The sequence below is a fragment of the Platichthys flesus genome, chromosome 13 (genome assembly GCF_949316205.1).
Source record: "Platichthys flesus chromosome 13, fPlaFle2.1, whole genome shotgun sequence".
In the NCBI taxonomy this organism is placed as follows: domain Eukaryota; kingdom Metazoa; phylum Chordata; class Actinopteri; order Pleuronectiformes; family Pleuronectidae; genus Platichthys; species Platichthys flesus.
The window spans coordinates 12,124,429-12,140,262 of NC_084957.1; the positions used below are offsets into that span (position 1 = coordinate 12,124,429).

At 41.7% G+C, this 15,834-nt stretch overlaps 1 protein-coding gene across 1 annotated transcript in view; it reads left to right on the forward strand.

Moving 5' to 3' along the window:
* Positions 1-15,353, forward strand: part of myo3b (myosin IIIB) — a 57,785-nt gene extending 42,432 nt beyond the window's left edge. Inside the window, exons 34-37 of the mRNA XM_062402321.1 lie at positions 8,364-8,464; positions 8,843-8,889; positions 9,273-9,426; positions 15,245-15,353. Of these exons, the coding sequence (XP_062258305.1) occupies positions 8,364-8,464; positions 8,843-8,889; positions 9,273-9,405 (281 nt within the window). The 3' untranslated portion in view covers positions 9,406-9,426; positions 15,245-15,353. The remainder of the gene's footprint in view (positions 1-8,363; positions 8,465-8,842; positions 8,890-9,272; positions 9,427-15,244) is intronic.
* Positions 15,354-15,834: the final 481 nt, after the last annotated feature.

A 15,834-nucleotide genomic window follows, 5' to 3' on the forward strand; every position in this document is an offset into this window, starting at 1 on the left:
AGATAGCGGCTAATTCGGTAATGCTGCACACAGGTGACCTCCGCTCCCAGGCATCACTGCAGCTGACGGGAGGCAGTGTTTGATGAATTTATAATGTCAGAGTGATTATGTGAGTTGCATTCGATGCTGGTTAGAAGGGCCTTTTGCTCTACTGGGTGTTTTGTCCTTGGTCACAGGAGCTTTCATTACTTTTAAAACACAAAGCTTCGATTTAACAGTTGGACTTTCTGTTTTTTATTATTTCTCTGCTGCTTGAAATCTAGAGATCCACCTTTTTTCATTGTTTTAGTCAAACAATTTTTAAATGTACAGTATTTAAATTACCATGTGAACCGTGATATGTAACATAGTACTCAGCTCCATCATCCAATGCACCAGTTAAAGAGAGCTGTATACTCGCTGTTTTCTAGTAGTGGGATGTAACAAAGTCCATTTACATTGTTACTGTACTTAAGTACATTTTTCATCTATCTGTTCTTTACTTAAGTAGATTTATGTACAGGTACTTTTCATGTTTACTCCACTACGTACATGAACTAATATTTGTACATTGTGCTCCACTACATTGTCACATTAGGGAAAAGGTTACACTCAGAAAGTACTTTTATAATTAAAAAATATTTATAAGCTGTTCTTGTTTACTTTTTCTCAATTAAAATACGGTATTTCCTCCACTCTTTACTCACTGCACCTTTAGTGTGGATATGAGTTACGAGCAGTTTTACTTCTCAGGTTGTTAAACTTGAAGGATTTTTTACGGGTCACAAAAAAGTATCCAGTTTTGACAGGAAAAAATAGGAATACCAACTATTTATTTTATTTTACCCTAACTTGTGAAAGTACACAGGCCAAAGTTTTTAAATCCATCTTCATAGAGTTCAAATTGTTTCCAGATTAATATAAATTGTTTCAAGAGTTTACTCATCACCAAGTTCCAAGCAAACATTAGACATGGACTCTCAACTCCCAGGTTTGGAGGTTGCGACCTACTGTAACCTAAAACCTTTCAGACTTATTTGCAGCATTTATTGGAAGAAGTCAGACACGTGGCTTCGAGCATGTTCTTTCATACCTAACATCACATCTGTCAGTCCACGTTTATTCTATTATATATATTCTATATTCTAAATGTCCTGTCGACAAAAAAAAAAAATCCTCTTCTTCTTCCGATATGGGCTTCTCCGACTATTAAGATTTTCTTCTGTGGAGAGCACACAGATTTTCAGGTATTCAATGCGCCCCGTCCCTCCAGCGATTATTAAGGTCTGCTTCTGGCTGCGACTTCTTTCAGGAAGCCCTATTTGAATACGTTGAGGGAGGCCACGGTGGCTCAGGCACCCAGGGCACACTTTGATCCTTACAGATCTGAGGGCCCTTTTTTTTCATCCCGAGATTGAGCGAGTCATGGACGCCTTGCCCTGCCAGATGTTTGGAGACCAGACTCCTTCCTGCGTCTCATCCTGCTGTCGCCTCTGGTGATCGCATCGGGTTCTTTTTTGGTGGGGGCTGGAGCCCGACCTGGAGTGTTTCAGGACACCAGTGGAGAAAAACAGAAAATTAGCCATGGAAATTGAATTACCCCACCCCTCCAGAATCAGTCGCACACACCCTGGTCCCATTAGTGCCAAAACACCGGGGCGTGTTCGAGTGTCTTTGACGGACGTTGGGTCTTTTCTGAGTGATTTACCAAAGCCTGGTGTTGCAAGTGACAAGATAATCAGTGAATTTTCTGTTTTACTGTGTATCTGACACCAGGGCGAGGTAACTAGTCTCCCTCTTTAGCCAAATACCCGCAGTGCTGCATTTTATGGCGTGAAGAGAGCATTAAAGCACTTTGTACTCCAGGCATTCTCAGACGTCTGAAGCGCCAACCTTTGATTTCCCCCGTGTTCTGTCAGTGAAAAAGTTCCGTCGTCGTGTAAGCTGCCTGTTCATAAAATATGCCACCTCTCGTCACCTGTCTCCCAAGCCTGAATATTAACACAACATATTTATAAATGAGTCACAGAGGCGTTTGCTGAAAGAAAGCTTTTGGTAGCGAGCGGCAGATACGATCAGAGCGCTGCTTATGCTCCTCGGCGTGGTAAACAGGATGGTGCCGAGGATCAGTCAGAGCTGACTTTATGGTTTATGAAAACTGAGCTACTTATGTTAACAGGCTTTTTGAAGATTATAGTTGTGGTAAACATACATGTCAGGAGAGAGACATTTGATAAAACAGAGCAACAACACAGAGACCAATTACCTCTGCACTCGGGGAAATGGTTAACCTGTTCGAAGGGATGAGACGAGGAGGGGAGAAAGAAAGTTTTCTTCGAATTATCGTTTAGAGTGATGCGCTGCCAGTGCGTAGCGCGGTGCAGTCAATAAGAATTGATTCTGTTTGTTGCCCGGAGTTGTCCCTGTGCTTTACAGCCACAGCTGGAGAGCTTATTGGAAAACGTGGACCACACTGAGGTCAAACCCACACCCACCAGTACATCTCACTTTCGTCTCTCGTTCCCTCCCTCGCCTCTTAAAACGTCTTCCCACATGTTCCGCGAGATCCGCAGCCACCAGGTGCTGCTCCACCCCCCCCCCCCCCACCACCACCACCACCACCAAAGCGGCGGCATCACTGTATCAACATGCATCTGCCAGACAAATGATCCACCCTCTCCATGTTCTCTAGACAAATACTCTCCCTCCCTCTCGCTGTCTCTCAACCTCCTGATTTATCCGTCTGTCTCGGCGTATCTCCACGACTCAACCGGATGCCTTCAGTTTTAGGCAAATTACAGGCTCTGTGAAGCGGCAGAGGAGATTTGGAGGGGATAGGAAAAGACTCAACTTAACGGAAGGAGTTGCCTCTGTCTGACGCTACCTACGTAATCCTCTTAATGTCAGTGGGAGTAGTTAACAGGATGTACTTCCAAACTACTCATCATCACAATTCCAACAGAATAATCTCCCCAGACATGAAGTCAAGGTGGAAGATGATGCTCCAAGTTCTCTGTTATTTCGCACATGCGGATTGAGTCACTTGACGTAGTTTGGACAAGTTTTTCCAAACACACAGAAATCGTATTCCTTTATTTTTGTTGACAGAATTTGTATATTGGAGTAAAACGTGTGTTATCTAACTCAGGAGCTTAATGCTGTTAGTTTGCATATTTTAATCCATTTTTGCTTCGGTTTCCTTGTCATTCTCGTCTCCCTCCTCGCTACTTACTTTTTACTCATCCGGCGAGGTCACAGTTACATGTATTATGCCTCTGACAAATTATTGACTTCCACAAAGTTGAGAGATTTCTTCCACGCAAACATTTCTTTAGGAGTCAAAGTTCCCGAATCTGCTGTCAGGCCAAATGATTGATTTCAGTGTGAAAAATTACTTGCAACTAACAACATCCTCAGCCCGCAATAGTGAAAACAGATGCGGTAACGACTCCTTTTTCTGAATTATCTGCAGGACCTGACCAGCGTGTCCTGTAATTCAAAGCACATGAGTTTCTTTATAAGTATGATGTTCAAAATGACGAGAGCGGTAATGGATCCTTGGAACCCTAAGAAACTTCTGGAAGTTCTCTTCGACTGCAGCTATCTGTTTAGGGTCTTTGTTTGCCATTGACAAGTAATGTCTGTGTGTGTGTTCATGCACATGTTTGTATGCGTCTGTCTGGGTTTATGTGCCTGTGTGTGTGTTTGTGCGTGTGTGTGTGTGTAGGAGTGTGTGGGAGAAGAGGCGGTTGTGAGTAAAAGAGAGTGGTCTGGGTTGCACATGCCTCATTTAGACATCAAAGCGCTCTGATGATGATTTTTCCTTATAATCCATGCCTTTTGGTGCCTCTGCTCCCTCCATCTGAACAAACAAAGCCCAAGTGGTTCTCTGTGGTCTGGGAGAGTCAGGTGATTGTGGCACGTGATTTGGGAAGTAAATCGATACACATCTAATTTATTCAACTGAAGAAGAAGAAAAAAATTCCTCTTTTATGTTGTTTTTTGAGGAGCATTCAGATTTTTCAAGGGATTTCAAAGTGGCATTTAGAGACGTAACACGAGTCATCTGGCGCTCTTTGAAAATGAAAGAAATACCTATCTCAAGAAGGATTCCAGCCCTTTTATATCTCAAGAAGCAAACTTGTACAATATGTGAGTCTCTCACCGAGAGGAGTGAACCGTGCTAGGCTTTCTTTTGAAAAAGGGAGGAATCAATATTGCATGAACCACAGAGCCTCTGTATTCCCAGTCGACCATTATTCCTACCCACCCTAAACAGCAGACGTTACCCACGATCATTTAGCGAACCCCCAGCGTGAGCCACTGTCTGACCCCTTCCCAGCTCTGCCTCTCCTTGTCCAAGCCGTGCTCCCCTGCCAGAAGCCAGTTTGTCTGCCTCCCTGCCTGTAATATATCTGCAGGAGCAGCATTCCTCTGGGGCTGGCCCGGATCAAATGGCAGTGATTTCCCAAACAGAGGCACAGAGATGGGAGGCTTGACCCATCCTCTGATCTGCTACATGCTCTAATAGCTGCAGGTCAGGATGGATAAATGGAGATGTTCAACTCCCATGGGTGATGTTCTGGGCTCCAGATCAGCTGCAGGATGTGGGCGCCAACAGATTAAGGCCTGAACGATTTTTAGGAGAACATCAAATTGTGTTTTTCTCGACTAATACAGTGATTTAAATTGTAATTATTTTCTATAAACTGAGCTGCAGGCCTGTGTTGTACATTTTCCTTTAAGAAAAAAGATTAGATCTGATAAAAATAAGGCACACGTCATTATGGTTAATACTGGATAATTAATTAGTACAATTATGTATTATTATTATTAATAATGTATAGGATAAAATAATAATGATAACATCTCTACTCTGTAGTCGCATAACTGACAGGAGTGACGTACTTTGTGTTTGAAATCGATGTGAGACAACCTCAATCCCTGAGACTCCGCTCTGTTGTTCATTCTCAACAACACAAAGTCTATACAGCCATGGCAGCAGCTCTGTGGGGTTATATTTAGACACAGTGCAGCTTTGATCTAAATTCTTATGTCAGCATGCTCACAGTGACAATACTGGTTTAAGAGGTACAGCATTTTTACCATCCCTGAGCTATCTTGAGTTAGCATGCTAGTATAAGCACTAAAGACTCGCTATGATCTGAATATTGTCATTTTTTGCAGGTTTTTGATTATAAAATGTAAAATCCAACAAATAACATTTCAACGACTTATGGTGCTAGAAAAATCACGGCATCTGCCAAATTAAATTACAGTACATCATGAGGGGAGCATAAATATGTGAACCAAGTTTCATGGCAGCCTATTCAAGAATTGCTGAGGCATTTAACCATGAATGTTTTAAGAATGTTGGAGCTAGTTAAAATGTCAGGGTAGGAATCCTCCTGAGCTACATGTAAGTATTAATGAGTTAGCCTGTATATAAACATCTCTTCTTCCTTCCACTATCCAGAAATGTGTAAATTTGGACCTATAGCTTGCGCGGTAGTAATCGCTGGATGGAGCCATAAGTTTACTGTCTCTCCAATGTACATTTCATGAGTCAGTCTCAGCTATCAATGATGACCTTTCACCCTGTTTATAAAGCTTCACATAACTAATTAAACCCGAAATTAGTTTACAAAATTAGCACTCGTACAAACATCAGCATTAACATGGAGGAGGCTGGGTTTATGACCTATACTGCAGCCAGCCTCTAGGGGGCGACCACCCTGGCTTCACTTTTGAGGAGTTGTCGTGTCGTATATCCTTTATACAACAAACAGATTAAAATAACAGAAATAAGATATTTGCCATATTCATTGGAACTTGAACTTTAAGTATTTAAAATGAAGATGGTGGTACTTGCATTCTTTCAGATTGAGATTTTGAGATAAAAGCTTTAAAATGTTCAGCAGTTCCTTTCTCTTAGTTCCAATCAAGAGTCTTAAACCAACAGGAAGTGTGATTCTTTAATGTTAGCTCTGAATGTAGTTTTGGGTCAGTGCCTCACTTTTTTTCATATTTCTTGAACTCATATTTTATTAAGATAAAACATATGCTTGAGGCATAACACTAAGAGGCTCTTTGCAGACTGTTTTAAAGAAGGATTCAGTCCCGAAACTTTGTCCAAGGCCGTCAGAATTCATTATCTGTGATTGAGGGCTTTGATGCAATTTCAGGGGAATTAAACATTTGCTTATCAAACCCATTTCTGCATGATTAGCCCAACATTGTCCTACATACTGACACTGTTTTGTTTTTATTAAAAGAGTAAGGTACAAATGTTTATTTGTGCATGTTTGTTTAATCTGTTTTCAACCTGTGATGCAGATACACTCTCAGGTTTCACACAACATGTTGTGTAGTTTATCTCAATGTAACATCTAAATATTAAAAGTAATTATGATGTAGCCACACAAGCTACTTGTTAAGAGGAAATATACTGAGCCATATTTTTTTACAGTTACATGAGCTCCATCCAAATATCCTCAAAAACTCAGGGGCAGCAGGGATTCAGACAGTGGCTGGTTAGCGCCTCTGAGGCATGGAGAGATAAGATTCAAGGTAAAAGTTGGCTAATATCTCTGAACTGACAGGAACTTTCTGGGCATTTAAGGAGTGTGACTTTAGTAAACCTGCGCTGGGTTGAATAACATCAAGAAAACCGAGGAAAGATGGGGGGGCTGAGGAGAGGGGCCTGCTCTTTGATGTATAGGATTGAGATGTGATGAGGTCTGTTCAAAGTGAGTACAAAGTAGTGTTAAGATGGAAAAAGCAAATGCAGCTTTAGTCAAGGTAGAGAAGCCGGGGTAGTGAGAGATGATGAAGAAATGTCCTGTCTCAACAAGATGAAACGTTATCTGACATTAAATATATATAGTTCCTTGTAAAGGTGGCTCAGCTCCAAAGCGCACTGTTGTAAGCGAATTCCAAGAATGTGGTAAGGCTTCATAATTTACTTGTGTTTGAATAATCAAAATTCTTTTCTATCTTTAGTGAGACATCAATTCCATTTCACTGTCTGTGCTTTTATAATTCATCGATTCTTCAGATTTCATTCACAGAAGTTTAGTTTTTTTAAATGGGGGTAAAACAACTTAACGCAGCCATAGAGGACTCGCTCAATGGTTGGGAATCTGAATGTGAATGTGTGCGTTTCAGGAGGTAACAAGGTGAAGATCAACTCTCAGGATGTGTCTGTGTTTCATGGGCTCAATATGCCGAGGGAAATATTGCTTTTACATCTATACATTTTACTGTGCTATATAAAGATACAATCAAAAGCATTTAAAAATAGCCCAGGGCTCATACAGATCAGAAAAGTGCCGTAGGAATTGACAACCAATGGATGATAAGCTTAGTTAGCATCGAGACTGGAAATGTCGCCAGCCAAGCCCTGTCTCAACATCAACCTACCAACAAATTTAAATACACTTTTGATCGTTTGAGGGAATTAGGGAATGTCTAATGGAGCTAGAACCAACAGATGATTATCTTAGCATAGAGACTGGAAAAGGGAGGTGTAGCTATAGATTGATGGTTTTACTTTTGGACATAGCAAGGTTGTTTCTCAAGCTTAGGTAACCCATGTTGTTTGTGGCTTGTTCAGATATAGTCAGATATCAGTTGATTTTTTTCATCGCACTCTGAAAAGTGTTTTATTTCAAGAACTATTTGAGGATTTTACATTAAACCAGTGTTTGTCCTGCACCTTACTAAAATACACTCTATCACATTTTCGATGTTTTTCGCTGATTTCCCAGGGAATAATTCACGGATCTTGATGAAAACAATGAGAAACATTTAGGGAACTGATCTCTATGAGTATTTGAAATATGGTGATGTTTGACAGAATTTATGACCCTTGGGGCCTTGGTGTAGGTATGCGATCTTCTGTTTCTAGTTGGACCACAATCGTCTGCAAAAATCTTTGCGGATTTCTACTGTCAAGGCTTGCTAAGATCTGATCTGAGCATTCAGGAAATAAATTAACCTTCTCTGTGAGTTTTATCCACAGTATATACCAAACACGCCACGGTCTCACCTCAGCCTCTTCCAGTGGAGCTGTTTAGCAAACTTAACTTGTCGTCATCTGTGTACCTGTGAGGGGAGATATAATTCGATTTGGTTCATATGTGTGGATTTGTGTAACGTTAAGCTGTTATTGAGTCAGCTCATCAGTGAAATGACATAATCTCACCAAAGTAAATTTCAAATGTTTGCCACTTTGTCACACACGAGGGTGCAGATTTTGAAAAGTCGAGGGCAGGATCTGTTTACTGCTGCTGTCATTGCCGTCGATGTCATTTTGGCGCTTCTTGTTGTTGTTGTTGTTTTTTCTCAGCTGGATCACTGCCCTCGTTTTTCCTCTGTTGCAGGTCCAGTGATGAAGCTGCAGCAGAGAACTCCTCGCCGGCGGGGCCAGCAGCCCAAGCTGCTCAACAGCCCTGAAGACAGCCTGTACTACAACCAGCTAAATGTGAGTTCAAAGTGCCGATAAAGGCCTTTGTCTGACTTTGGTTCCACATGATAATACAATTAAACCTACCTGTGCCAGACCCTGGAGCCCCACCCCCACGCTTCTCTGCCTCTTGTCTTGAACATGCGCTTATGCTCTTTATCTGTTGCTTTCATGTCAGGATGTCTGCCTTCACGGTGAATAATTGATGTGGTTTATCAAAGCTGAGCAAGATGCATGCTTCATCAGACTCACTTGAGCCCTTTGATCAGAAAAAAATTATGCTGTGACTTCTGATATTATCAGCATCTGCTCGCATTCAACACAAAATCACTTTGAATTAAAAATTAATGACTCTCTGCTCGTCTTTTGACTGTGTGCTCTTGGCCCTTTCCTCAGAGAACTCTGGATTACCAGGGGAGCAAGAGGAAGCCGAGAAAACTTGGGTAAATAACTGCTTTCCTACTTACAGCAACTCTAAACAGAGCAGGCCCTTTGTGGAATAGGAGAATCCAGAAATGGAGTTGTTTTCTCATAATGTAAATGGAGAGCCGAAAATAACAGGCTTTTTATGAGCAGTTGCTCTGCGTCATTAGAGAGGGGGTTACATATTAGGGCTTTGTCAGCATGCTTATTTAAGTTGTTGAAGGTCTGACATGTATTTGTTCTATAAATTACGTCCTGGGTCAGATCAGCGAGAAGAGGCACCTGAACGCCTCATCTGCAAATATTGTTTTTATTTCCGTATGTCTGTTTTATCCCATCGCGAAAACTCAGTTTGTAGCGCAGCCACTTCTGACCACTTTCTTTTCCTTCGTCCACATCACAGTCAAATCAAAGTGCTGGATGGAGAAGATGAGTACTACAAATTACTGTCAACAGTGGAGTCGATCCCTGAGGAGGACTACGCGCCCGCCCCCTCTCCCGCCCTTTCTGCTGGGCCGCTCGTCAGTCAGAGCTGAGCCTTACAACCATGTCAATCGGTAAGACAGATGCAGCAGACATGTAGACAGACACTCCAAAGAACATCCTCCGTGTTGGAAGTGCTGTGGTGTGTGGAGCCGGTGGCAGCCGTGCAAAATAAGCGCCGTGCACAGGCAGTAGCCCCAGCTCTGAATCTTAAGTGGTCAGAAAGTGTTCACATGGAACAAGTTACTCATCAGTGACTTTATACCAACACTTTTATAAGGATTGTGCTATTTTCCCTGAAGTGAATTGACAGTTCCTCTGTTTCTGAGGTTCTTATAGTGAGAGACGTTACATTTTGTAAGAAGAGGGGTTCTAGACATCCTCCTAGTCTTTTTGTGGTCTTGTTACTTGACTTGCTGCTATCGTATGTCTCAATGTGAAAAAATTAATATTATCATTATGATTTTTATAATTTACAAGGGTCTTGAATTCTTCACTGAATGAGAAATTACTAGCTGGCTCTTAAATGGCTGTGAAATGTTAAAGATGCTGCATCAATAAATAAATTAATGACGTTACATGTAACATCATCATGTGGTGCAGAGGAGGGGTGGTGACGTTTTGATAAATATATCTTGTTGTGTATCATATATGTTATTTATTTTATTGACTCAGTCTTAAGTCTAAGATATTTTTTAAATATTAAGTAAATTAGACAAAATGTATATCTTTAATTTACTATGGTCAATATAGCTATAGTATTCAATTTAAATTGATGTGAAATCAAGAAGAGTAAGCTAATCCTTTTTTTTGCTTTAACTAGTAGATGTTGTCAGGGTCTAACATTTACATGACATTAATATTAGAATTCTAATTTATTATTTCCTTTATAAGATTTTTTAAATTGACCCATCATTTAAATACCACTTTACATTTACAACAAGGGGCCCTCCCCCTTCATCTTGCCGTGTGTTTCTAGACTCTGTGGTGTTTTCCTGACACGGAAACATTTACCTATTTCGAGCATTATGTTTGTTGTCGTGGACAGATCCTTTCTGAACCCTGAGACTCTGGTGATGAGGGCTCCCACAGCGAGCTGCCTGTAGTTTGAGGGGCTTTGTGCTGTCTGAGTGCTGGAATCACCACATATAGCCTCACAGAGGCAGAGCCAGACCTCACTTTGAATTTCACCCTAAATACAGGAATTTTCTCTAAAGATGTGAAGTGTCGGAAATGCAGGGCTGGCGAGTTGATTTGTAGAGGGGTTTTTTTTCTTTTCAATTTGCATATCATTTACTGCATCTCCCTTTGTTGACACCCGAGGGCCTGAGAGGAGATTTTGATCTTAATAGGAAGGGTAGGGTGGTATGTCTGAGGATCTCATCCTCCTTATACTCAGCAGGGAAAACATTAGAGCACTGCCTAGACAGTGAGACCGGCTTCACTTTCAGGTTCAGGTTCATGAGAATCCTGGTGGGTTGAAAGAGGCCCAAAGTGTTTGTCAAATCCCTCTGCTCGGTGCTGCGGAGGTCAGGAGCAGTTTGAGTCGCTGACGACTGACTCATCAATGAAACGTTAGCGTTCATCCATAATTAAAACACAGTACGATAGAATTTTTTTACTTGATAGATGGTTTAAAACCACCAGTTTTATCACCTGAAAAACACTTCCTACCATGACCATGCTGTTTGTTGTAGTGAACGACCACAATGCTTGTCATGCTACATCCAAATAGGCGGAATGCTTACACAAACTCGCCACAGTGAGGAATTACGTTTTCAATCTTAAGTAAAAGTTGAAATACAACAAAATACTATCGTGCAAGTAAGAGTTCTACATAAAAAATGTAAGTAAAAGTATGTAAGCATGTATTAGAAACGGCTCTTGTCATTGTTCAATTGATTGTCTACTTATTATCTCATTGGATTATCGTTAATATTAGTGATAAATAACCTTGAACTCATATAGTATACTTTAACAACAAATTTCCTACTAAAAAGTCTAAGTAGCAAAAATGTAGATACAAGTAAAGTGACCTGTATTTGGACTTATGGACAATGCAAATGTACTTAGTTACATCTCACCACGACCAGTATAAGACGACGAAAAGATGTAACACACATCAACCATCATTATTCAAAAAGCTCATTCCATGATTTGAAAAAAAAACTCATCAAATTAAGCTCCATCAATAATATATCACAAGTCTTTTCAATTTGCCATATGTAACCCGACTGAAAATTCCGAAGTAATAGTCTGGACCACTGGCAGTGTTATAATGTGGTGTCACAGTTAGTTCATAAGCATTTCACCTCCGGTCGTAGCCACAGATCCTACAATAATTAAAATCCTCGCTGTGCATTACTCCCTTGCTGGGATAGTCGGTTCCTCTGAAGAGCAGCCTGAAATAGGTCACCCCAGCACCCTGTAGTGCATCTTAAAAGTACACTGAATCAATTAAGTGTGATCATGCTCCCCTGATTATTTTGGCCCTGTTTTACCACAGAGAGGAATTTCAAATAGGCTCACTCGTTTGAATAACAAGGTTGGACTGTGGTGACAAATGGTGCCAGAGTGGGAGTTTCTTCCCCTGGTTTTCACTGCCAAATTAACTCCCTGGCTGATTGCCCGCGTTAGCATATGAGCGGAGGTGTGTACGTAATTGCCTTGCTTAGCTGATTATGCGTTGCAGAAAGAAAAAATGTTATGAAAATGCTGTTGTCACTCCCGGGAAACATGTTCTGACCTAATGAACTGATGCGCCTGCGTCTGCTCGGACTGCCGGTCGCCTGAATGAGCGTCAAGTCCGCCTTCGAGGCCCGACACCTGTGTTTTCTTTAATGCGACTTCGTAAATCCAACTCCCTCTTGTTTTTCCTCATTAAATCTGACAACATCTGGCGTGCTAGAGAGGGGCTCCTTTAATGTGGCTGCCGTTGCTGCTGGTGTTATTTTTGCCATTTGGGCTTTTTTTCTTGCATGTGCTGAACTTTCATTAGAGCTCCATCCAAGCCGCAGCCACAAACACTGTGTTCCAAAAAGTTTTAAATCACCTTTATGAAAATCGCTCAAGCTGCAGCCTTCACAAATGATGAAAAGCTTTCATTTTCTAAAGAAGTATACTTACCTTTTCACCTAATAGTGTTGTCTCACTTCAAAGGGAGCGCACGATTAGGCCAACATTGTCCTGCTTCTGTATCCTTTGAGTTCAAAGGGAGAGTTTGAATACCTGTATTTCATGTGCAGCCTTTTCAAATACGGTTTTAATGCAGTTTATGTGCTCTTGATATCCAGATATGTTAGATTTTTCCCCACTATGGAATATAGCACACTACATTATGGTTGCATAAAACAGCATTTTGCATAACTAAAGAATTAATGTTGCGTCTTCTTCCTTAATAGTTTTTGTTCCTCTGAACTTCAAGGAGAGAGGATGAACAAACGCCTTAAGTAGCTACATACTCAGCATTGTGACGCTCATTGCCGGCTAATGATTGGCGCCAAAGAAAGTGGCATAACGTGAGCGGCGACCAGATGTCAGAAGTGCGTCGAGGGCTCTGAGAAAAAGAACATTCCCTAAAGACGGCATTAATAAAGAAACTGGTCGAGCCTGTGGAGAAGGGGAGAGTGAGAGGGAAAGAGGAAGGAGGAGATAAAAGAGTCTGTTGAGTAGATACATCAAAGGTCTGTTAATGACAAGGGGATGCCATTAGGGTTACAGTGGCTTTTGTTTCAGCTTCCTCACACCTGCAGTTTGTCGAGGGCTCTCTATGCACTGTTTTGTTGTCCAACATTTGCATGAATGTTAAATGCATGCATGAAGGCTGCTACTCTTGGAGTTGACCAGATGTTTTGGTCAAAACGACAGCTTCCCTTTTCATTTGCAGAACAGGCTGCCACTGTAAAGAGGGATAAAGAGGAGGCTCACATAGAACAAGGGGAGCCGTATGGAAAAGCTGTTATCCTGTACACCATGAAATTTATTGTCTTAAAAGTTTTCTCAGTGCCTCCGGTGCTGGAGCGGGATTTGACAAATCAGAGCGTGAAATTGTGATTAGCCTCCCTCAGTTTGTAGATGGACTGGGGCACCAGCAGACTTGGCATGGCCAAAGGTGTAACCTGTTTTGTTTTGCCCCGGCACTGCTTTCCCAGATGGTGGGACCAGCTGCCGCTGAATAAATGCTGGACGGTTAACAGTGTGAGAATTACCGCGGCCTTGTTTCAGTTTGGAATGCATAACGGAGAAGCTTGTCTTTTTCGCCACTGCCAGGAGGTGCAGGGACGTATCACCTGGTGTTCAACCAAACAATCTTTTTTTATTAAGGTCAGAATAAACTGGTGTGTGGTAAAACTGCTCTAAAAACCTGCCCAGCGGCTCCTATACATGTATTTCTTTTATTTGCTTAGTTGTGAATGGAGACCCTCCGTAGTTGATTCACCGTGTTATTGCAGGATTTCTTTACATTTCGGGTACGATGTACATCAGCAGTAGAGTCAGACCACTAAGCAAACACCTACATACCTTCTGTCTGCAGACCGACCCCAATGCCTATTGGTCAAGAAAATCACGTGATCTCCGCAGTGGAATTCACGTCACTTCCTGCCTCTGCTCCCGGCTGCACCACCTCTAGCCTGAATAATGCGGAGGATTTGTCGCAGTCGTAAGCACGTCTTTGCAGACAACCTCCCGCTGCCTTGTGCATGTGTGAAAAGACCCAATTCTCCGGACTTCCCCGCAGGTCATGTCTGAAAACGGCTTTAGATTATTTAAACCTTGTGCAGCAAGGAATCTTCCCGTACTGTTAAAATACAGAGATTAACCTGCAAAGATTGATGTTGAAACGATCAAGCTCTTAGTGCCTTGCTCAAGTGCTCTGTGGCAATATCTACTGGAAAGTCGTCACCAAAGTGAATGACTGTTATGCGATTCTATCATATCTTTTCAATAACATCAACCAGTTCTCTTTAAACCACTTGATTATTTAAGGACCTCCTGTCCCTGGCATGGCAGTGTAATAACTGATGTCTTTTTATTGTAATTTTTCCTGGGAGAGCGCTGCAGGCTGTGACCCCAGCTGTACATCATCACAGAGGGGGAGGATATCCCCTCTTTAAGGCTGGATTAACACATGCAGGGTGGGCCAGGAGAAGGTAAAATGACCTGTCCTGCCTTACATGACCCAAGGCCCACCCCGCACATTGCCAAGGCCTTGCTCTTTGCTCTTGAATATGCAGCGGTCCCCTGCCTCATAGGCTCGGAGGAGAGAGAGAAAAGAGTTGTATCGCGTTGCAGGGAAAATTAGTGAGACCAAAGTTGGAGTTTCTGTGTGTTGGGGGCTGCGAACAATGGCAGCTCTCTGTCAGACAGCAACTTCAAAGGTCTTCTGAGTGACTGCTCTGAGTTATACTTTGTTGTAGATCACTGAGGAAATTCACAGATGTTTTCTCATACGAGACACCATTATAGCGGCTCAAGTACCCAGTAGCCCCAAGCGTCTCTCTCGCGCTCGCCCCTCTCCCTCTCTCCCTCACTCTCCTTCTCACATATGCAGCCCCCCCCCACACACACACTCTCACCCTCTCCCTCACCCTCCCTCATCCCAAGTCTCTGATATCTCTCGTATGAGACAGATGTGGAACCTGTTTTCGCTCCAACTGTCCAGAGAATAGGGAAAGTTAAAAAGGGGTTCATGTTGTGCCGTTGCCCCTCGACTCTGTCAAATCCACGGAGCTGAACTGTCAGTTCACTCAGGATGTCAGAATCACACACAGCTCCCTTCTAGCACATCCATCCGTGGTCAATTCAATAAGTTGCACATTAAATGATTTAACCTGAAAATTGCAGAATGATAATGAATAATGTCCGGGTTGTGCTTTTCTGTCTCCTCTGCAGATTGATCGCTTCATCACCGAACTGGACCAAAAAAAATGCATCTCAACAATACACTTTTCATTTATTGTATATTTTTATTTATTTATAGAAAATTTCTGTTTTATATGAGTCAAATAAATGTATTTAAACCATTGACTTTGACTATCTTCCTTGTAATTAATTGTCTTTTTCATATTTTATGCAAAACCTTTAAAAGTATGTAGAAGAATACATGAGCACTTTCATTGAACGTGATTATTATGAGTTGATTCTTTGATCAGCCCTTCGATTTAAACTCAGAAATGCCCATTTCTAAGCAAAATAGAAATGCGATGTGATGCACTTATTCACCTCGTTGTTTTTCTTTGAGTTTTAATATTGGTAGATTCTTAAAATTCTGATTCCATTGCGACAACTGTTGACAGTTTTGTCTCCTGTATCCACTGCAAGACTTTCTCTTCTTTTAAAATATTCAGCTAATCCCTGCTGCAGCTCTGTACGTGTCTGCACCTCTCACCAGCATTTCTGTTGATCGACTCTCTACTTTATGCTTTTAAGTACTTTATGAAGTACACGGATGGTATTGACTGATACCGTGTTCAAACCTTTGA